This window comes from Pagrus major, chromosome 11 (genome assembly GCF_040436345.1).
Source record: "Pagrus major chromosome 11, Pma_NU_1.0".
Taxonomy (NCBI): domain Eukaryota; kingdom Metazoa; phylum Chordata; class Actinopteri; order Spariformes; family Sparidae; genus Pagrus; species Pagrus major.
Window position 1 is genome coordinate 12,368,283 of NC_133225.1, and position 23,436 is coordinate 12,391,718.

Consider the following 23,436-nt stretch of genomic DNA (forward strand, 5'->3'; position numbering starts at 1 on the left):
AGGGAAAACAGAAACAGGCCCTCTCAGTATACAATAATAACAGAGGTAAACATAACTGTACTCCCCATCCCTGATGTGCTGCTGCCAGACTGACCTCTGACTTGTTGTTCTAAATTGAGGATGACATTAACGGCTTGGTGCAGGATGAGAAGTTTGGTCTGAGGTTTGTCGTGGCTGAGGTGCAGCTGGCACATCCTCCCAAGCTCCTTAAAAGCCTCGTTGATGTCCCGTACTCTGAGACGCTCGCGGGCGTTGTTAGCCACTCGCCGTTCCTTCTCACGCTCCATCTTCACCTCGGGGGGAAGGTCCTCATCATCTTCTTCTTCTGGACTAAAATGGAAAAGAAATGGTGAACCCACAGGAAGAAGGACATTTCAAAACACATCATCAGACACTTTACTGTTCATGCTACCTAAAAACTAGCATTTAGCTGCTTTAAATTTAGCTTCAATAGCAGGGACTGTACATCCACAGCTGAGCTTTGTGCTGAATGGATGCACTAAAAATAAACTGTGTGAGAAGTTAAAGGCATAATATATCACAATAAGTGCATACTGAAAAACATTATAATTTAATTATACATAAAGAAACGGATTCAGATGATCAAAATGTTTATCCCACAGAAGTTGGATATACTTACGTTTAATAGTATACAAAGCTATGTGTGCTATTGAGCTGTGGCTACAGCCTGCATGTTTTCAGTCATCAAAGAATCTATGCGATTTGTTGTATTGTTTGGCTTACAACTGCAATATTTGGTTGGGAGTAAATGTTTTTCTAGTGTTTTCCCTTTACTTTTAAATCTCAAATCATTTGCAGCTCAAATACATAAATATTCATGTCAGTCATATTCAGTGATGGATAATAAAGTTCAGGGTGTTTTTACCACAATGATTCTGCCAATCAAAAGTCAGATTTTAGACACCATGCTCGTGAACATGCGCTTTTGAGTGATGTCTATCAAGTGCCCACAAAGCACAAGAAATGTATCCTCTATTGGAGAAACTTACTCATCTTTCTGGTCTGAAAGGCTAGAGAGCATCTGGAGGGTCAACGCCTCCTTTCTGAAAACGTGAGATGAAGGGAAGGGGGGGGATTTCAACATTATTAAATACCCAACATCATCTGGGCAATCAGCGGGACACACAGGACAGCTGACACGTGGAACCTTGCATATTAAATGGTGTCCGTTATATTCTCAAACTTGGTAACTGTGTCAAGAAAATCTCCAGCTTTTCAGGACAAAATAGTTTGTACTCTGGATTGTGTGTTTTAACCTAAAACTTTATCAAATAGTTTCTTTTTTTATGCTGTTAAATTAAAGTGCCAAGACTAGAAAACAGAGTAAGGACCACCTTACCTTGTTCGACTGCGTGCTGCCTTGCTTTCCTTCTTTTCATCATCTGACTTGTCTGCAACAGATGAGTTTTCATCATCCTCTTTGTCTTCTCTTTTGATGTCCGAGCTGCTGGAGGAGTGTGTGGAGCGGGCAATACCACCAGGGAGACCTAGGGACACACACATAGATGTGAGGATTATGTTTGAAAGCACTGAAACCTCTCTACCTGGGGCATGTGATACAAGTGATAAATGTAGAAAGCTAATAGAGTTAAGTAGAGATTACTGGAAATGCAGAACCATTTGTTCATTAGCATTGCCACAAAAATGTTTAATTTCAATACCCAGATAATAAACTGGTTCTACAACATTTAATTGGACTTACTGGTAAAGCCTTCCGGTTGGCCAACTGACGGTGTGGGTCCAGATGCGTGATGACCGTGCAGAAGAGTGCTGCTGGGAGGAAGGCCTGTGGGCTCCTCGTGTTTCCCTCCCTGCTAGTAAAGGTAGAGAACCATGACGTGAAGGACAGATACATCACAACTACGCACTTACAAAACAGACTCAAACAGTTCACCAAACGAAATAGTTACTAAATTATGTAGTCGATACAAATGTTATGCAGGTTGTTTGCTCCTATTTTTGTGTGTCTAATGTTATTTAACTCACTAAATATGATGTATAAAAACACAATTACTCTCAATTGCTCAATTTTACTTTTGACCAGCAGATGGCACAAATTATACTATGATTGGCATGTTTTGTTCCTCATGGAAATAAACATAAGTAATCACAGTTTGATTGATTTTTCCTTCATATTTCTTGCCAATTAGAACAGAAAACTTATGCATTTGTGCAGCACATAAATACAATATACCCAGTCAGCCAGTCAAGGTATCACACACATGCACAACTGATATATCCAAATTGTACTGTACATGTTATGGTACTTTTAAGCCATGTTAACAACAACATATCTATTTTAACCTTGATTCTGACAGTTTCTCCAGCAGCAGCTGATGTAATGAGCATGTACATCACCTCCTAACATATCTCAATCTCCACTATGACAGCATGAAAACAAACTCAGTACAGACAGGATTCAGGTGTTCAACAGTATCATCAATGTGATAAATATGAACCAAAAACAAGTGAACACTTGTTTTCTTTGTGTTGTTGTCACACACCATCAAAAGTCCAAGTCTCTTTCAAACCCACACAAATCAAACATTTTGAGCAGAGTAGGTGACTCACCATAGCAGGATGTCTGTTGCTGAGGGCAAGGCTAGCATTGGGGAAAGCTGGAGAGAGGGCCCCAAGGCCACCGTTGTGTACTGAGGACAGCAGGCTGTGCATGTCAGAGTGGGCGCCCTCTAAGCCCTGGCCCACAGCATGGTTACGCAGTACATGAATTGCCTCCTCCAAACGGTCCTCCAGTTTACTCTGCTATGTAAATACAAGAGTTACTGCCTTATATCTCAATAAAATAAGTCATGGAAAGCTTATAAATATACAGAGAAACAATTTAATGACTTACAAAGTGTGTGTACTTTGCTGTCTAAAACTAAAACAAGCTTACAAAGGCTAGACAAATATATTATGACAACTTCTGGCTTCAAATTAGCTTTGATGATGCAGAGAAATGTTTTTACATACCAGTGCGTGTGGTGGCCCTTCATAGTTGGGTGTGGTTGGTCTTTGCCACTGAGACTGAGCTCCTGCAGAGAGAAATAATTGGGACAGTGTTCAGTGTTAATTCTTAACTTAACAGCAGATGGAGCTGCAGACACATGTCTGTGCTAAAGAACATTAAACATGCAGAGGATCATTTTGGCTCCAACAATTTCAACTGATTCATTTTTGTGTGCCAAAAACAAGGTTGCAATCAAACTGAACAAGTTAAATAAATTGGACTGATGTAGGTATTCTGAGCTGAAATTGAAATATTATCCAAATTTGTGGTTGCATGAGTGAGAATAAAGAAAGGATAAAACCACCTGAACTCAGTTTACCAACCATCTGATTGGTAAAATTCACTCAGTCGTTAGGTTAACGGGAATCTTACATCAAAGCAAGGCAGCACCTAACTGATCTGAGTAAAATTATGACAAGTTCTTTTAAAGAATAAATAAGGTGTTTGTGAACATGTAGATTTCTTCATATCGGTGTTTAAGATGAGAATTTAGTAGGAGATTATCGCCTTTTACAGCCTTTAATTGCTTTGACATAACATTTAGATTTTTCGTGTATAAGTAGTAACACTTTGATGCTCCTATTATCTGTATGCCAGAATTGAACTTTACCTGCGATAGCCTGAGGAGATCCAGGAGTAGATGGAGCTGAGGAGAAGTTATTACTGTTGTGGTCCGACGGGTAAATCTGAAAGAATTGACCAAACAGCACAACATTATGGCACATCGTAAGATAACATTTCATTGATTTTCAGTGCAATCTAGTTTAAGTGTTGTTCAAACTATTGCCAGGCAATACAGCAGAAAAAGTCACAACAATTCAGTTCTATGCGTCTATGTGATGCATTGTTTTTTAAAATCATTCAGTATTTATGTCAAAGCGCTCATATGCCTGTCCATAAAACGTTTGAGTAGAATCAAAGGGATACAAAAGATTAAATAAGAAATAATTAAGTAGGCAATTATTTATCAATAGGACAATTAAACCTTGTTTGGCAAATGTAATGTTTTCTGTCAGCCTGGATAAGTTTCAGGGCTCCGACTTTGTTAATGGTAAATTTGCCTAAATATGAAACTGACAATTGTTTGTTTCGTTAAAAATGATGAATTGAAAGGTACACAAACATAATATCTGGGATTCCTGCATACAACAATATTTTTTTTTTATATTTTGGGGGATGAACTGCCATTCATCTGTTTTGGATCAAAGCACCAACAACCAAAATAATGCGAAGATTTTTGTCAGCATTACCATTCGTAGGAATTTGCACTTATTTGTTCTTTCTTCACACGAGTCATCCAACACAAAAGATTTTCATTTTGACAGAGAAAAAAAAAACTCTTGGGAAAATGATTGCTATTGTTTTATTGCCCAGCTCTAATGTAAAAATAACCAACAACAAACAGAAGAACTCACTGAGGCAAGAGCCTTCCCGATTTCATCTCCTGAACTGCCAGCTGTGGTGCCTCGGTTGGCTGCAGAGACAAAATAAATAATGTGAGTCAGATGACCCATTAATTTGTTTTTGGGAGAGAAAAAAAAATAATCAAATGACCATGGGAGTTGAATCTGACAGACGCTACCAAGACACTTGTGTGATAAGCTCATTTTAAAAAGTTCTTACCCATGATGCCTTCTCCGTTGATGGTGGGTGTGTGGTTGTAGGTGGTGGGGGCTGAGTGGAAGCCATTGACTTCGCTGCTGTGCAGAGGATAGTTCTGTGGGGACAGAGGCAGGGGTTGACGCTTCTGGAGAAGGGATAACAAGTAGCTCCATAAGGCACAAACACCCCTCACAGGAAAACAAACCAATGTGACAAATGCATTTAGCTTCATGAAGGAAGTTAAAGGTTTAAATGTTTAACCTTATGTAGTACTTAAAATGTTAACATAAAATTTACTTCATGCAGCTAAGGTAATATATGCAGGCTGCCTACACCTTTTCCACTATCAAATTCGAGCACTTTTTAAGCATGTCAAGTCTTTCCAGTAAATTACATATTTATATGAATATATTTACTGTAAATTATGTTATGTGTTAACATTCTACAGATGGGTGACAAATTAAAAGGAAAACACAGAACGGTTTCATATTTCACTATGTGTCATCTGTCTGTAAGCATCCTATATAACATGGCTGATCCAATGCAAAACAATTAAATAAAAGTAATGCAAATTTTCAAAGCAGGTTCAAGCATTTTATCCAAATTCCAACCACTTTTAGAACCTGGCAACCACATTAAATTTCAAGCATCTTCATTGATTTCCAGCACCAATCGCACCTTGTATGCGGTTTTATTGAACAAAAGGAACTGACACTTTTAAAGAGCAGATGCTTAAATCTTTGCTTCATTGAAATTTACAAGTAACATTAGAAGATATGAGTCATTATAAAGAAAGAAAAAACAACATGAAATGACTAGAATGGGATTGAGTCTGTTTCTACCCACCATCCTGTCCTGTGGGTTAATTGCAGAGAAGGAGCCTGGCTGTCCGATGTGAGGAGAGTTACCCAGCATGGCGGAGTAGCCAGAAGACGACCAAGGGTCTTCTGAGAAAAGCAGAGACACATGTGCAAAAATGAAAATACCATAACAAATAGAATTACGGAGCATATTCATTCCAGTTCTGTCATGATAAAAGATACCTTGCATATAGAAAGAGCCAGGGTAGACAGCTCCTGGCTTGGCACCGGGATATCCTCCATTGTCTCTTGCGTACTCATCACCAGATGTGGAGGCATACACCTAAACAAAGATGCAGACAATGAGCAGGTGGTCTGTGATTTCTTAAATAATTATTATAAACTTAAACATAGATTTTTCATCATTTATCATTCTGGATTTTTTTTTTTTCTTTAAAGATGGTGAGCATCATGAGAGAGAAAGAAGTAGCATGCATCAATCCACCCTATCCTTGCTTTCTGGAAACCATTTAAGTACACTAGCGTCAAGTGGCCACAAGATGGCAAGAGGGAGTCTGCGGGCTATGGAGGCAGGCCGGCTCCTCGCCTGTGGAGGAGAACACAGCGGCCATGCCATGCTGGGCACAGCGACGGCTTGAATCCCAGTGCACAGTGAGCACTTCCTCTAGCTCCCAGGACCCCAGTGACATCGCACTGCCTGGCCTGCAGCCCCTCCCTATAACACACTCAGTATCCACTCGCACACATAGCATGCATTCAGTGAGCCAACACACACACACACACACACACACCCATGAACACTCCGCTGGCAATACCTTCAAACTAGCACTATCACATTCTATATGGCATCAACAGAGGATTGGATTACAGAAAACAGCTCCGATGAAATTCAACATTTTATATTAGCACCTCCGAGAGTCCAATCACACATCCTTTCTACATATTGCTAACAAAAATGGATGCCGGGCCTTCAGTGACAACACATCTCTGCGCTCCAAAGCCACACGGACATGAGAAGCCCTCAGTTTTCACGACACCATCAGCCACCACTCAGTCCGTCTTTTTCCTCTCCTCCTCTGTAGTACATGGCAGACAGAGGAAGAGAGAACGAGAACGGAGGCTATGCTGCAAAGAATGCTAATCCAGAGAAGGGATTTTTTCTGTAATTTGATTTAACAGGGAGAAGTGGAAAGGGAATGGAGAGATGCACTTCTAATTACAGAGCCATCTGCCTGTTCCTGGACCACATCCAACTCCACAGGCAGCTGGGCTGAGGAGAGGGAGCGAAGAGAGGGAGAGAGAGATGGGGGCTGGGATCCAGTCAGCGAGAGAGAGAGAGAGAGGGAGAGAGAAAAAGAGAGAGATTGCAGTGGGTAGGGGGCAAGGGGGAGGATTGAGGGGAAAAAATAAAGGCCCTGATGATTTATGAAATGGGTAGAGAGATAAGGGGTGTTGAGGGGGGACAGGAGAAGGTAATCTAAATGACTTAAACAAAGCTTGATATGGCCAGGGGAGTGTGAAGGAAACAGGGGATTTAAAATGATCACGGTTAATTCAGGGGAAAACATGACGGAGATGGCTTCATTTAACAATAGGCTTTGAGTTGTTCTTTCACGGGGAACAATGTCGAGTGAATCCTGCTGCTCTAGATGGGAACAGAGAACTACACAATGACTGGTGCTGCTGGATAATTGTATTCTCAGGAAGAAAGGGGATTTCTAGGGTAAAATCCTCAACTAATAGGGGTTTAATGTAATTCAGGTTATGACCGTGTAAAGGTCTCTATGCTGGAAAAACATGGGTTGATGCAAGGGGTGGGGAGTAGATGAAGATTAACATCAAACTAACCTCAAACCGCTTTACTCAACCACGAGGTTTTCAACCACATTAGTCCACTGGACAACTAGGGGGCGGAAGAGAAGTTCCTCCATGTTGTGTGATTGTTGCAGGTGAAAGGGGGTGAGAGTTCAGGGGGTGAGGGCAAGGATCTCGTGTACAGGTATCGGTGGGTTACAGACGTCGGGGAGCTTGAGGGGGAAATGAGAAATGGCCTTTGCACTGCAGCTATTATTTGTCCATTTAGTTATTTACAGTCTCATGATTTAAGTAACAAAAGTAGGTAGACGAAAAAGAGAAGAGTATGTTGAAGAGAAGCAGTAGGGAGGGAGTGTGGGAGGGGAGGAAAGACCACAGGATCATCATCAGCAGTCATTAATCTGGGCTCAGACACGGGGCTAAGAGGCCTCGCAAGCACCGCGCCTCACAACTGGGTCACTCACAGGGGGAGGCCCACCCAGGCCATCATGTGGTGAAGCGTAGGCGGAGGGGCTGGGTGAAGTGGGGGAGGGGGGTTCACACACACACAGACATCCCATCATTCGCATTAAAACCACGCGGCCATCGTTCACACTGCGGGGAATGACTGAGATTCAGACAGTGAAACAGAGGGGGCCCTGGCCAGACCAAGTGTTCACACTCAGTCTGTGATGTCGTCACCGTGGCCGAGTGTGTGTACATGCAGCGGTTTCAGCAGCCACTTCAACACGACAACACCCACAGGTGGAGGACAGCACTGATGTCATTTAACAAACACACAGATTTCTTGTTTCTTTAAACAAACAAGGGTTTAAGTGAGCTAAGTAGCAGGTTCACCGACTCCAACTATGAGCCCACTCCGTACTATTAGTCGATCTACTATAGACCCACCCGATCAATGCAGCCAGCTAAAGTAGCTGCATCTGTTGCAACTTTATCTCAAACTACGGCCGAGTCACTAGTAACGCTTGACTTCATTTCCTGACAGATTACGCATCCATGGCTCCATGATTTGGACCTAGTCAGCCATATAAATCCTTTAAATTACTTCATGCATGCGTAAAAAAAAAAAAAAGTCATGAGTCAAATTTAATTTCACTTTTGTTTTTAAATTCTGTGCAACATTTACGAAGATGATAAAATCACAGGGCAAAGACGGGGCTAAAGTGCAGGTATTAGACCCAGGAAACCTAATATTTTCTTTACTTTCACAACATAAAAGCCCAACAACACTTAATACATACAAAACTGGTAAATTACATAATCTTTCTCCCCTTCCAGTGTTGCTGGTGTGCTGTTTCAAGGCGCCGTGCGTGAGGAGATGAGAAGGTTCCGTACCCGGTTTCTTTTAGGTCACTCTAGTCATCTGAGAACTACAGTAGCACGAGGAAAATGTTTGTGTAATGGCAGTATTTCATATTGATGATCCAGTGGCAGCTCAAGCAGCAGGACTGGTCTCTAACAGCAACACTAACACACGGTCAACTACACAGTAGGGCCCTTCTGACTTGAAATGTTTGCCATCTTACAAAGATATGCATCGGTTGGGTCAGGGTCATAAATATCTTTCATGTACACCATCTGTAAAGAAAAATTGTTATTATGAGTTAGTGTTTTGTTAAAATGCTATTCAAACTGAGCAAATGGCCTCTGAATCTTCTTTGATCTACAGTAGCTGTAGCCGTATGGATGGACAGGCTGGACTTAACTGTAGCCAATGGAAATAATCTATAAATGGGCATGATGTGGGCAACTGCTGCCTGATTCAATTCTTTGTCCTTAAACTAACAGTGAGATTCATTCAGTATATATTCAAACATGTCAGGGTGACTTGTGTTTCCAGCTATGTGTGGTTGCCATCATCCACACACATCAGCTGCATCAGCTGCTGGGAATTCTGGGCCCACTGACAAAATGTGACACTTGGTACAGTAAATCAAAGCACTAGATGAGACTTCATACTGCTGCGACTAAGGATCGGGGCTCGATAGCACTCGCACTTGAATACAGTATCAAATCCGCTTTACATGATAAAAGCCATCTTACCTCTTTTACAATTTAAGGAACAATAGTTACAAATACATTAATATTTAGGAACTAAAACTCCAAGATTGATATTCCAAGAAGTGAAACTTTGACCAGGCATCTTAGATATTTACTATTTAGCCAAAACAACTTCATGGTTTCTTTATCTTTTGCTAATGAAAAAAGGAGAAGAGATAAAAGATTCAACAAGAGATTGTTACTGTGGCTTTAATAGAGTGATGCAGGAATAACTCCAAAACCAAGAAATCAGCTCATGAACTTTAAAGTTTCTATGTGTCTGATAAATGGCTGCTAATAAGTAGCGAAATGACACCAAACAGCAATTCATTGACTCACTAGTCCGTCTTTACAGGTGAACTTTAGTTGCAAACTATTCTTACTAAAACTTACACAACTTACTATAAATGTATCAGTCTTCAAGGTGGTATCTTATAGCGTAGTAGGATGTTTAGTGGTGGTGACTTTGAAGTCATGCGACCGTGGTGTAGTTCAGGCACTGGATTTTTGTTGAGGGAACCAGAGGGATGCTAACTTCCAGGCTGACCAACAAAAATACATCATCCATGCAGTACTCCATAAATCCAAGCAGCTCATTACCAACGTTAAAAAACAACCTACTTGAACTCCTCATTCATTGAGCTGCCCAAAACATATGTATCTTCATTGCCCAAATGCAGGAACTCTGTGTTCTTATGAAACATATAATTCAGAATCACACCACTGAAGAAGGTAAGTTGCTAGACTTGACAAGGCACCTCAAAATCCTATAAATTTACTCGTCTACATGACAACCAGACCCTGAACACCACTTGAAACCACTTGAGTGTAGTGTAGAGACAACCACAGTGATGATGTTTATTGGGGCCTGAGTTGCCTGACTGTCAGCTCACTGAGAGTCTGACAGAGCAGAGGGTCTTTACCCCTGTCTGTCACAGAACTGCTCAAGCAGAGTGGGGAAAGCAGTGTGCAAGTGTATCTGTGTGTGTGTGTCTATGTGTTGCAAGTATGTGTAGTGAGGTAGTGAGAGAACTAGGGAGACACACAGAGAGAGAGAGAGAGAGAGAGAGAGAGAGAGAGAGAGAGAGAGAGAGAGAGAGAGAGAGAGAGAGAGAGAGAGAGAGAGAGAGAGAGAGAGAGAGAGAGAGAGAGAGAGAGAGAGAGAGAGAGAGAGAGAGAGAGAGAGAGAGAGAGAGAGAGAGAGAGAGAGAGAACTGGCTGTGAGCTGTGAAGGCGAGCAGAAATAAGCTCTCACCGAGGACGGCAGGCCAGGGGGTTTCCGAATCTTCTTTGGCTGGGTGTCTGCATACAGGCAGGCCGAGACACAGAGAGAAGGTGAGAGACAAAAACACAAATAAAGACTTAGCAAAGACACATTTGCCAATGTTATGTCAGATCAGGTGGAGTCATTTTGTGTACTCTCATTCCAACCACAGATCAGAAAACAGTGCAGACATGTGTGCGTATGTGCATGTCTGTCAGTGTGAATGAACGTTGCTGTGCATTCATCTGTAGAGATTGAAAAGATCTGTCGAATGTAGACCAAAGACAAAACAAACAAAAGAAAAAAAAAAGTGAAACACAATTGCACAAATAAATTTAAGAAAAGCCTTTTTGGTCTATTTGGGTCAATTTCATATCTATGCTCCTACAAGTTCATAAATTGCAGAGGTACGACAGTAGAATGAAATGGGAACAATTATTGCTATACTATCATATACTATTGGTAAAAAATAATAATCAACAATAGATTCATCATTTTAAAAAGGTCCAATTCATTAGATAGTTGAATTGTTGAGTCTCATTCCCAACGTTGGTAAGTTGGGAATGAGACTCAACAATCAACTATCCAACGAATTGGGCCTCTAAGCCAATTCTTGGGCAAAAATGCCATGATTTAGTGCTTCCAGCCTCTCAAATCTTTAGATATTGTGGTTTTCCTAGCCATTATAATTACCATCTTTGGATTTTGGGCTGTTGGTTTTAAGTAAACAAGCAACTTGACCAATATGATCACACTGGCCTCTGGGAAACTAACTATTTTCTGACGTTTTAGAGATCAAACCATTAATCAAGAAAAATAATCTGCATATTATCTGAAAATAATCATTAGTAGCACCCTAGTCAAATCAAATATTTAAAAAAAAAAACAGGAGAGAGAATAGGGTGAATGAAAGCAAGAAGGAAAGAAGGAAAGAAAAAAAGAAAGAAAGAAGGAAAGGCCTACCTATGCCTCCATCAGGCGGCCTTCTCCTCGGATTGTTGGGGTATGACGGGTAAAACTGGGAGCCAGATTTTAGGCCAGAGGGGGACATGGCATCTGGGCTGGGCATCGCTATGTCGCTAGGAAGAAAGCCGGGCTAAGAAAAGAGAAGATAGTGAAACAAGGTTTTACTAATAATACTTTGCGGGGCGTGGGAGAGCACAGCAGTTTCTCTTCTAGGAAATGAAGACAGTTAATTCAAAGTATTTAACATGAAAACAGAAGTGAGAAAACAGGGCTTCCTTAATACTGACGCATTACATGAATTTAGCTCTCATACACATAATGATGTGGGATGATGCAAGGAATAAATAGAAACATACCTGGCTTCCAAAGGGAGGGTACGGTGGCCTCTCATTTTTACCTGTAAGATTAAAGATTGTTTCATTGTAAATGCAAGTGAAACCATTAGGTGTGCACACACATTAAGAGGAAATGGTGTGTGCGAAAACAAATGAAAAGTAGGTTTTTCTAAAGTACAAAAAGTCCAGAGATGCCCTCCCCTTTTTCAGTACGCTCAGCTGCATAAAGCCGCCTGCCAGACAAAACCCTGGGGAAGGTTTCTGCTTCAGTGCCCTAACATCCCCAACACTCAACGAATGAACACAGGCGCACACACACGCACATACATGCATGTAGGCACATACACATTTTGCCACCCAGAAAACAATTGGTAATAACGTATGCACAACAGCTGAATTATCAACATGATTATTTTAAAAATGGAGTGTGACAAGATAACAGTCTCTCTGGCACCAAGAAGTAAATGTATACACTAAATAAAAATGTAATCATGCATGTAATCATGCCATTTCTACTATGAAAGAGTCACTTTTAAAATTACTCTAAGATAGGAAACATTACATGTACAGCATTACATGGACACTATTAGTGATGTCAATATATAAATATTGACATTACCATCAGGCAAAAATATGAAATATGGATATTGTGTCAATAATACACATGATAATAATCAGCACAGACTTTAGGCCTTGTGGCTCTTTTATTTTTCAGTTCATCTGGTTGTCTTTTCACTATTCATTCAGTATAATTGTTCATTTTGTTCACAGTTACAATTACAGAGTCTCTCCACTTCCCTACACTTGCATTTTGAGTTTAAATCATTTGCCAAAGAAGAGACAAAACACTCAGTAAACAAAGTTAAAGATAAATTTGACTGATTTTTTTCCATTTTTTTCTAATCCTCCATACATATCACGATAATATAGTAATTGTGTATTCGTTTGGCCGTGATAATTGTGTAGTGATAATCTGATAAGTTACAGACTGAGACACAAGTTAAACATTCATCTGTCTCGAACTATGAGTGCACAGTGGTACAGTTGATATCTGACAATTTTCCTTAACATTTCATGTCAATACGCTTATTTTGATTTTCATTTATAATTTACTTTGTTATTGTCCAATGTTTTTGTTTGCAGTATGTTTTAGTATTATTCAATTTTAAATGTTGATCATTATCCCTGAACAACACCAGGCAGAACCTGGTGTTGTTCAGGGATTGTGCCGTCGGGTTTTCCTATGAGGTGGTTTTGTGTTGTTAAAAAACCTCAAACTCTATAAACTTTAAGTGGTAAAGGAAGAAAACCAAAGTAGAACATACCAGCGACCCCTGAACTGATGAACGGAGAGGACAAGCCTTCATGCTCACTGTAGTGGGATCCTTCAGCATAGCCCTGTAGGAACACACAAAACATTTTGAGAGAATTTAAAAAGACAAGAAAAAGAAACAACAGTAAACAAAAACATGCAGCCTTTCAAATTGGACAAACAATCTAACACAGCCACAGACCTAAATGATAACCACTCTTTAAAACTGTCCCCGTGTTGTTTGCGCACCTATATCGCTTAGTGGTTACCCTCCCTCTGCTTTTCTGTCTAACTAACAGGATCCATGCCAAACAAATCTGCATCAGCTCGGGGGATTCAAACCGACTTTCTTAATTATCAACTTGTGGTAATCAAAGCCTGCTGCATCTATTTCACCCCCTGTTCCTTGTATTTACACAGAGTTGTGCCAAGACAGTTACAGCGGATGTGAAGCTGCAATTACCGGTGGGCTTCCACAGAGGTTCGGGGCTACCAGAGAGCTTGCCAATGCAGGATCCTGAGCCAAGGTTATTAGGTAGAAAGTAAAACTACCACTTCAAATCAAACATGGCACACGGCATGAAAAGTACTAAGCTGTTGTGGTGGTAGGGGGGAGAGGGAATGTGTGTGCTTCGTCTATGGCAGAGTGATTAACTGAACATGTGTGAGTGTGTGACAATATCATGGCATCTGGTGTTAATGCTTAGATCTCCAAACTTAAAATCGTGTGCGACTTAAGAGTGCGAGCTTGTGTGTATTTAGATCTTACCCGTCCTTGGCTGAAAGAGGGGCTGTTCTGTTCTGCCGAGCCCCAAGACCCAGAGCCGCTGCGCTCATCTATTGCTGCAAGAGGACATATTGTTATTATTTACATGTAGAAAACCAGCATGTTAATCTGAGAGGAGCAAAAAGCAGGTTGGACTAATGCTGTTAAATATTTAAGCAATCCCCAAAATATAATTATTATCCAGTGTGTCACTGCATATATGTAGAAACCCCCTGATGTTGGAGTCATATCAAGAGAAACTGTCACCATGTCCTGCTCTAAACATTCAACATCATTCAGTGGCCACAATGGGCTTGCACAAGCCAGGAGTGAGCATCACTATTGATCAAAGACACCGCTGTCGCATTCAAGATGCAATGCTATGTTACACAATTTCTGAAAAAAATAAATAAGTAGGAAAAGCTGCTCAGTGTACCCATTAGTGTTTATTACGGTCACTGAATAGCAGAAAATTAACCATTCACGTACCTAATGCAATTCAAGAGGATGAAATGGCATCTTATAAGCCACATTCAAATTTCCTCTCAGTCAATCTGACACATACAGACAAATAACAGAAAACAAAACGCATAAAGCCAAAACATGAACCACACTGTTTTAGGTAAAGAAAGGACCGATGTGTGGCACAAAGGAAAAACACAGCCAAAAGACTGGTGGAGCAGAAAACTCCAAAATACCCCCATCATCCCCTTCTCCCTGTCTTATGCACTAATGCTATCCAGGCTCTCTGGAGACACAAGCCTTAATTGCATGCTGATTTGCATAATTGTGCATATTAATGCGGTTTCCTTATGAATATTCATATTTCGTCTTTGATTTTTGCCTAATTAAAAAAATGTGTGTGAGAAAGCAAAAGAGAGTGAGCGGGTGGAAGGAGAAAGCAAGGGGACGAGAGAGAGAGAGAGAGGGAGAAGGGGGAGAGAGAGGGAGGAACAAGAGGGAAGGCAGAGTGAGAGGGGTCTGGGTGAGATCAGCAGCCTGGCTGACGAGCGAGAATGAGTGATGAGACTAACAGAGCGGTGCAAGCACCTACACACGCTGCGACAGCCGTGATCTATGGAGCTGATGCCAATGGCATGGAGAATCAGGCGAGCAGGGAGGAGAGGGGACCTCGAAAGATCGGCCTCGCTCACTGTCACATCGGCCCCGCTGAAAGGCCACGGCACTAATAAAGCGCTGCACCACCGTCAACCATGTCCAATGGCACAGGATGCTGGTGACGGGCTCGCTGCTAAATAAAGACGACAGACTTTGTATGAAGACACTTCAGCCAAAGCTTGGTGCCATGAAAAGTAATATCAAATTAGCGAGATAAAAATCCACTTCACAGGCGAGACGTCAACAATGAGCTTGTCTGCTTCCAGCCAAGAAATGAATGGATGTCTTTTAACTCAGCCACCTTCCTTTTCGCCGCACTTCTAGACACTCTAGCTCCATCCAAATTGATGGCAAACCACAAAGTATTTACACATGTACAACACGCTTTAAATTCGCAACAGGTAACCCACAAAATTACACATCATCACTGTCAACAACAACCTGCACCGAGTCGACCGAATGTAGAAGTAGAGTTAAGAGAATAACTTCAAAATCTTCACACAGCTATTTTCAATACTCCACCCATCCGCCTATGAAGCCTCCATTTGGCCAGCGGGGGTGTAGAGGATAGAGTGAGAGCACGGCTGTGCAGGAGAAGTCTGACAACATTGTTTCACACTTACTGGAGTAATTAACTCGGAGGCAATTAAAACAAGGTGGAGAGCTGCTGAGGTGACACTGACGCTCAGCCAGCCTAGGAGAGCCCAGCTATGCCAGAACAGAGATCTTTCTATTGTTGTTAATCTCTTGTCATGTGTAATATTGAGAGACAACCAAAATGATTAAAACGACCCACCAAGCTTCACATGCTGTTAAAAAACATTAATCAATTGGGGTCACATGCTACACTGGCCACTACATTTGAGAAGATTATATTTAGATCCTGGGTTTGTTTCTGTGTTACTCTTGTACAAGCAAGTAAGCAAGTTTTAAAGACTAATTGTAAAAACAAGATATGTGCTATTCAAAGTAGGTCAGCAATGTACTCCTACATCAATTATTTTGGCCAGTAAAAATATTTTTAGTGCTTTGTTTTCAACAAACCCGTCGCCTGTGACCTAAAAAATTTGCTTTAAGAGTCCGCATTCTCAATGAAATTTAAAGGACAAACACAGATCTGCCCTGATGTGGGCTTTATTTCATCCTCATTTCATCACTTCCTTCAGTCTTGAGGTTTTTATTTCTCTGGTTGCCTGGTAGTGCTGCTGTACAACACATAATAAAAACAATAAAGCCCTCACACCGCTGTTCTCAGCTACTGTAGATGCCTTATAAATAGCTGCAATTGATTATCATGACATCCAATAGTCAATGTGAGACGTACATATCAGTGCGAACACACCTCCTTATGTAGTTTGACAGTTTATAGATTTTTGCATTTACATCACTGAAGCAGAAAGCTTTCAATGGTTCAACAATTCGTTGGTTATAACATAAATGTGGTACCACATTAGTAGTACAATACAATGAAACCTATCATTCCTTGGACTACAAAATATTAATACTGATAATCCATAATTACCTGCTTCTGATGGCTAATACTGACAAGATTCCTGATAATTTTACGTTTTTCCAAATTAAAAAAAAAGTTATTTTCCTGTAGTTTATGCAAACCTGAGCGCATCATAACAGCTCTAATAAGTTTTTAGGTGTAAAAATGTTTGACTCCCTGGTCTGCCTTCTACCAGTTCTTCTACTTCTTCTTCGTGCTTATTGATGGATTGCAACCCAATGTTAAAGGTGTATACATGATGCGTTTGTTAAACCAATGAAAGTAATTTGGCTTCAGATTATTGGCCAACCGATAATATAACTTTCCCAATATCATTTAATTGACTACAGTCTGTACTGATATTTTCATTGCTGCTCTCTCAGTATGTAGATCACACATGCAGGATATCCAAGACTATTTAAAGAGAGTATCAGATCTTGACAACTGCAGTTCATGCTAACTAACAAGTCCAATACAAAAATCTAACCCATCAGACAATGGACAATTAGGCTGAAGCTACATAAAGCTCAACGTGAAGTAAGCGATGAAGAGTTTGAAGAGTTAATTGACATGCCGCCAGAATTGGAAAAATATGGTTAGGACTGAAATTGAGCTGCGCAATTAATCATAAATTGCAAATCGCAGAAACTGCAATTATTTGGTAAACGTAAAATGAGTCAAAAACAGCATAATAGATTATGCTCTGGCCTAAGAAACTTGTTCTCCAGATATAAGAAAACATGTTTGTTTGGTACAGCCCCCAACAAATCATCATCATGATTTTTATAGTTTTTCAGTGGAAATAACAATTTTGATGCACAAATTACCATTTACACTAATCCTGAATCGTAAATATCTGTCAAAATAATCACTATATGATTTTTTTATTACCATGTCTTGCAGCCCTGGATTGAAAATACCCTGAATTATCTACCAATTAGAATTGCACACAGGAAATGTAAAAGGACATCCTGTGTTGGCATGAAAACAACAGGTTCTCTGGACATATATCACATCCATCCAGATTTTGGCATAGCTAGTGTGAATGTACTTCCAGTGAAAGTCACATGGCAAGACAAATACTGACTCACTGACAACCAGAACCCAGAAAAATATTTATTTTCTGAGCCACAAAGCCTTCTCACGGCTGCAGGCTCTGAAAACATCTAATTTATTTGAAGAAGGAAGCCACTCTCCTTTGAGATTTCCTCTTTCTGAAGGCTTAGATTTTCCAACTACAACCCAGCACTGCACAGTGAAATACATGACACAATACTGCCGGCGCGTGCAGGTATACAACTGAGAGAGCAAGAGTCAAACGCGGAGCTAGTAAGCTAGCTACCAAGAGAGACCACATGTGTAAATTCACAATGTTGTTTGTTGTGATCTAAGGGAAGCGAGCCTGTCGCGCCCTGTGTATTTGTGTGTTTGTGTGTGTGTGAAGGGGGTTAGAGACGTTGCCAGCAGCTGCAGAGGTGACAGAGGGGACGCCTGCCTGAAGGCTTGTGGGCTTGGCCAGCTCCCACCACACACCGTCACACTCTGCCTCCCCTACTTCTCAAACATCCCACACTTCTTGCCAATCCTCTCCTCTTTCCTCTCCCCTCCACTCTACCCGACACACCCTACCCCACACACACACACATACACACACACACTGGCCACTGAGGAAGGGAAAAGGACGCCTAATGCAATTAGCACCCCTCTGAGCACTTTTGTGTTGATGAATAGAGGTGGTCTGGTGGGCCACTAGGCTGCTCGCTGCCGTTCCCGCGCTGCTGGCTCCCTGAATATACAAGCCGCCTAAGTGACGTCATAGATGGACACTGCTCTTTAAAGGCCATCATTTCTTTAATAAATAGGTTTCCTGGAACAAGGCCATATCATATTTTGGAAAAGCTATCTTTTGAAGCTAGTTTCAAAAGACCATCTTGTCAACAAATGCAGCCATTACATAAAAAAAAAAAAATAATAATATCCACCTGATCTTAAGCTTCAAGTTTCCTTCCACAAACAAACTTGTACTACGCATGTATATCTGCATATCTCCCTCATATAGACAGACTGTGTTCTCTGTACTATGTGAGTTATAACATGACACAGATCTACGAGAAACTCCTGGGCAGGAATTCGCAGATGTTAGCATTTTGACTCCCTCGTGCTATTAGAGGGTACCTGCAGATCAACCAAAGTTAAATGGGACAGCTTGAAGTATCGCATTAAAATGGGTGTCAATGACCGAGAGCCACACTTTAGGACATGAGGAGGGGGGAAGGAATTAACTCCTCACTGCTTAGTAATTGCCTGCTGTAATAGAAACAAACAGAATCCTGCCTTCCACAGGCTGATCCCTCTATTCAACAAGCTCCCTCTTCCACTCTGGCCACTCACTGCATGCTGGGCCAGTTTAAGAGGCTGCGAGCTGGGGGTGAGGGACATTGTCTCGGACTCGAGCCATTTCCTGCAGATCAGTGGGGGTAAGAGCCCTGTGCCGTGTTGGGGGAGGAGTGTTTTACACTTCAGGGTGGGGGAGTCGTTTCAAGTCCATAAGCCCCTCTTTTTGCCTTTGTTCCTCAGTGGCCAAGTTCTCACTCTGGGGAACACTGGGGAGTGTGACTCGATTTCACACGCCAGGTTGGCAGGGTGACAGAGTAACGAAAGTAACACGACTTACTAATAACATTCAGGAAGAGAGAAAAAGCCCAATCAAAAGCTTCAGGTGCTTGAGGATGATAACTGCAGAGACTTTGCACCTTAAAACAGTTAAAGACTAAAGAATAAGAAAAAATGATCCGACAGATGTTCAAACAAAACTCATGAAAACACATTAATAAATCTTCACAGTTCATACAAAGAATGGAAGGATTTCAGCTACAGTCTATTTTTGTTTCTCAAAGAAGTGTCAATGCTACATTTAGGACAGTTAAAGAGCCAGTGTTGTAGTCCAAATGGATCATTTTTCCCTACAGATAAAAATCAAGGGACAACCTCACCAACAGGCACAGAGCAAGCTGTAGCAAGTCACTAAATGGAAATTTCTCATAAAATCACGTACACAACTCAATCTACTATGAATACAAAAAACAAATACAGGCACAGTCAGTTTCTTAAGAAGAAAAAGTATTCCAATGTAAGCTGTTATGAGTTTTTGAAATGCAATTTTGTAAAGGTGCTGAAGCGACCTCAAAACCTGAGCAAATGAAACGGAAACTGTGTGTTCTCAATACCACCAGGGTTATGTGGGAAAATACTTTCTTGTGCGTCGGATGAGCTGACCTTTGAGGTTCCCTACCCACGGTGAGGTGTGAAGACATGTTTATTTGTACCCCATTTTCACATTTACTGTGACTGCTTATGCACCTAGCTTTAACATTATTTTTTTGTTTCTTTGACAAAACTTGCATGCAGCCATATGAATATCAGCTAAAAATCGCATGAGGAAACTAGTATGTTTACATCAACAAAAAGATGCAAAAACTACACATTTACAAAGACATGCAGTACATTCAAGGCAGAAATGCAGTGTGGGTTTCCATATCAAGCTTAAAAGCTTACCTGATCCACCAAACTGACTGCTGGCGAGTGTCATTGTCCTGTTCTTCCCGTTGGCTACTGGAGGCGCGAACATCTACAAGACAAAAGAGGAAAGATACCGTAACTAACACGGCAAAGGACGGCACACTTCACACATCCTACTTCCACTAATAAATGACATCACATACACATGTCGTTCACTCGTTGTGTGTGTTGTTTTTTCCTGAAAGGCCTTTTTAGTTTGAAAACAGTCGAAAGTGAGATAAACTACCTAAAATCATGTGATTCCATCGTTGATTTAACAACTTGCAGCATAGCAGTAAAAATGTGAATAAAAACTTCAAGAAGTTAGAAACATTTTCAGATCTTTATTTGCAAAATATCACATTTCAAAAATAAGTCTCTCCGTTTTATATTAAAAAATACAAGAGGTATGTTTTTTCCAAAAAAGAAATGCTGACAATATTCAGACATATTTGTTTTTACGCAGTATGAACTTTAACTTTTCGAAACACTGAGGCTGTGGGTTTTGTCACAGAGCCACTGTGGGCTTTACCATGAGCCTGTGGTGTGGTCTAAATATCTGCTATGTGGCATCTTTCAGGGACATGACCACTATAGAAACCCAACCTTTTTGTATCTAGGACACCATAACACGGCACTATTACGACTGATCTCTCTCACTCTTTGTTTTTAACAGTGTCACCTATGCATTCACACAAACGATTTGGACATGATCTCTGTCTCCATTTCATTGGGTCACAGACATCTCAAACATGTTTAGTTTTGCTTTGTATCGCGTCCAATCTAGCACGCATCGCTTTGACTGACCAGAAGAAAAAAAAAGAGGAGAAAATTTGTTTGTACGCTGTTTGACAGTTTCCCACCCAACTATCAATGTCGTATTTAGACGGAACATCTGCTGATACAAACTGGCAGCTGATCAATCTGAGCTTTTCTAACACAAACCCAACGGTCTAATGAGAACCTCCCACAAGCCCCCTTCACAACAATGAGCGTTTTTCTTTCACGGGGTAAGAGTTCCTTAAAATACCGATGGCGTGGCAGAGAACAGGACTACACTAACGAAGCAGCTGACTGAATTTTAAGTCACTGTGAGGGGGCTCCATCTATTACATTCATTCACAACAATAGTGCTGCAATGAATAATCAATTAGTTGTCAACTATTAAAATGATCAACTATTTTTGCTGATTCCAGCTTCTTAAATGGGAATATTTTCCATTTTTTTTGTATTCATCAATGACAGTAAGCTGAATATCTTTAGGTTGTGGACCAAAAAAGACATCTGAGGATGTCATCTTGGGCTTTGGGAAACACTGATCGACATTTTATAAACCGAACGACGATCGATTCGTTGAGAAAATAATCCGCGGTTTAATCAACAATGAAAAAGGTTGTTAGTTGCAGCTCTATGCTTAAAAGAAGTGACTAAAATATAAAGCTAGTGCCGTTTTTCCCCAGTGTTGCACATCATAGAACGTCAACGACACTTGCAACAACAACTCTTAACACTTCCGCCTTGATCCACCGCGCTTTGTCAAAAGAAAATCTTGTGGGACATTAAGTCTGCTGACAAATTTTCATTAGGAGTCACAGTTTGGAATTACCTGTTGTGTCCCATATATAATAATTATCCAGGACCGGCAATTTAGTCTCTCCAACTATTCAATTTATTTAGGATAAAAAAACTAACACAGCTCCATTGGGCCTATGAGATGTTTATGTCAGCGTAAAGCTCAACAAAGGCTTCCCAACAAAATGGAACACAGGTAAATAAAAGCTCTATCCACTTTGTAGATAATGTCTGGAGGATACCTTTGAAAGCATCTCAGTGAAAGTGTCTTCTTAAAAGACTAAAAATATGACAAAAAAAAAGCAGACGCTCTCTCCTCAACCCAGTTCATATATAACAATGTATTTCCCCCTCACATTCTGTTAACAAGGCAAACGGAGATAAAAATTAATTCCACTTTCCTGCGGGCGTTCCTAATTCACTGTTTACATTTTAAAGTGGATACCAGTTCACTGTAGCAAGGATCCACTTCCTTATTGCTGCGTCTCCGCAACACCTACATAATTAATAACCTATATTTAAAACTTGAATTCATTTTCACCAGTCACCCTGAGGTATTTTACTTTGATGTAATCAGCACTACCTCAGCATGCCAAGAATGACGGATGGAAATAACTTCAGCTGACAAGACCTATATAAAAAAATTATCTAAATTTTCCCACTAAATTTCTTTCCTCGCCCCTTTTCCCCACTTCTCTCCTTCAGACCTCCAGCTCTCCTCTGCAAATATACCCACACCTGTATCGCACTGGCTTTAGCTCTTCCTCCCAATGCAACCCAGAACCACCCAGTCTGCTCTCCCACTCTCTTACCGCGCTGAAATCCAGGAGGTCGCTGAGTTCCTTGTCAGTTCCCACTGCAGCCATTCTTTGCTGCTGTTCGTTCATACCCTTCAGTCTCTAATAAACCCTACGAGAGAAATTTGCAGATACAGGATTTTAATGGCACTAGCAAGCACAAAGAGAAGTTACATGTAACTCTTAAAAAACAAAAGAGGATGATGGAAAATAATCAATGCTTCGAACTACTCTACCTTGGCTATATCAAATCCCTGAAGATGATTCGTATTGGCAAGTCGTTAGTGTCCCATAAGATACCAATTCAAGACTATGTCAGCATTTTTCTTAAAGAAAAAAAAAACCTACAACTCTCTTCTTGCTAACACATCAAATTTGTGTTTGTAGTTTTCAATTTATTATTAAAATCTTGTGCGTGTGAGAAGTTGCAATATGAAAATCAACGATGGTGGATATGGAGTCTCAGCTGGCCAAAACATACAGCTCAAATTACTACCTCGATGAAACACGGACTGATGAGGGGAAACAGACAACATTAGGCTACTTAACACTAAACGCTTTAGCCGGGTCTACTTAAAAATGCTAATTTCAGCCAGAAACTGCCTTCCCATCCAACAACTAAAAGAGATACTGTCATGAAATAATGAATACTTTGCCTTTAGTCAAATTACTACCAAGTAATGACTTAAAAAACTGTCTTTCATTTTAAATCAAGCCTAGCAAATAACACAACCATATGTCGATCATTGCTACATAAAAGAGAATGTAATACATTTACAATTACAGACATAATTGGGACTATTGTTAGCCCAAGGAAATAGGGGTGAAAGGCAGAGCTAATGACTGTATGCAAACACGTCATTACCAAATTACCATATGTCAACTCAGAAAGAACCTTGTCAAATGACACAGTGAGCGTGAATACTGGATTTACCCTGTGTTT

The 23,436-nt window shown here is 40.7% G+C and overlaps 1 protein-coding gene across 7 annotated transcripts in view; it reads right to left on the reverse strand.

The window, feature by feature from the left end:
• Positions 1–23,436, reverse strand: part of tcf3b (transcription factor 3b) — a 30,386-nt gene that overhangs the window by 4,378 nt on the left and 2,572 nt on the right. The window contains exons 2-19 of one of the 7 annotated variants that reach the window (XM_073476018.1): positions 22,509–22,605; positions 20,122–20,194; positions 13,959–14,032; positions 13,203–13,275; positions 11,899–11,939; positions 11,540–11,672; positions 10,568–10,614; positions 5,677–5,776; positions 5,480–5,580; positions 4,655–4,778; positions 4,447–4,505; positions 3,642–3,717; positions 2,995–3,056; positions 2,593–2,781; positions 1,724–1,835; positions 1,361–1,508; positions 1,011–1,064; positions 95–330 (exon numbers count right to left, since the gene is read on the reverse strand). In XM_073476018.1, the coding sequence (XP_073332119.1) occupies positions 95–330; positions 1,011–1,064; positions 1,361–1,508; positions 1,724–1,835; positions 2,593–2,781; positions 2,995–3,056; positions 3,642–3,717; positions 4,447–4,505; positions 4,655–4,778; positions 5,480–5,580; positions 5,677–5,776; positions 10,568–10,614; positions 11,540–11,672; positions 11,899–11,939; positions 13,203–13,275; positions 13,959–14,032; positions 20,122–20,194; positions 22,509–22,583 (1,777 nt within the window). In that variant the 5' untranslated portion in view covers positions 22,584–22,605. Of the gene's footprint in view, positions 1–94; positions 331–1,010; positions 1,065–1,360; positions 1,509–1,723; positions 1,836–2,592; positions 2,785–2,994; positions 3,057–3,641; positions 3,718–4,446; positions 4,506–4,654; positions 4,779–5,479; positions 5,581–5,676; positions 5,777–10,567; positions 10,615–11,539; positions 11,673–11,898; positions 11,940–13,202; positions 13,276–13,958; positions 14,033–20,121; positions 20,195–22,508; positions 22,606–23,436 lie in introns of all 7 variants that reach the window. The other 6 variants (XM_073476017.1, XM_073476020.1, XM_073476019.1 and 3 more) reach the window with 6 other exon arrangements.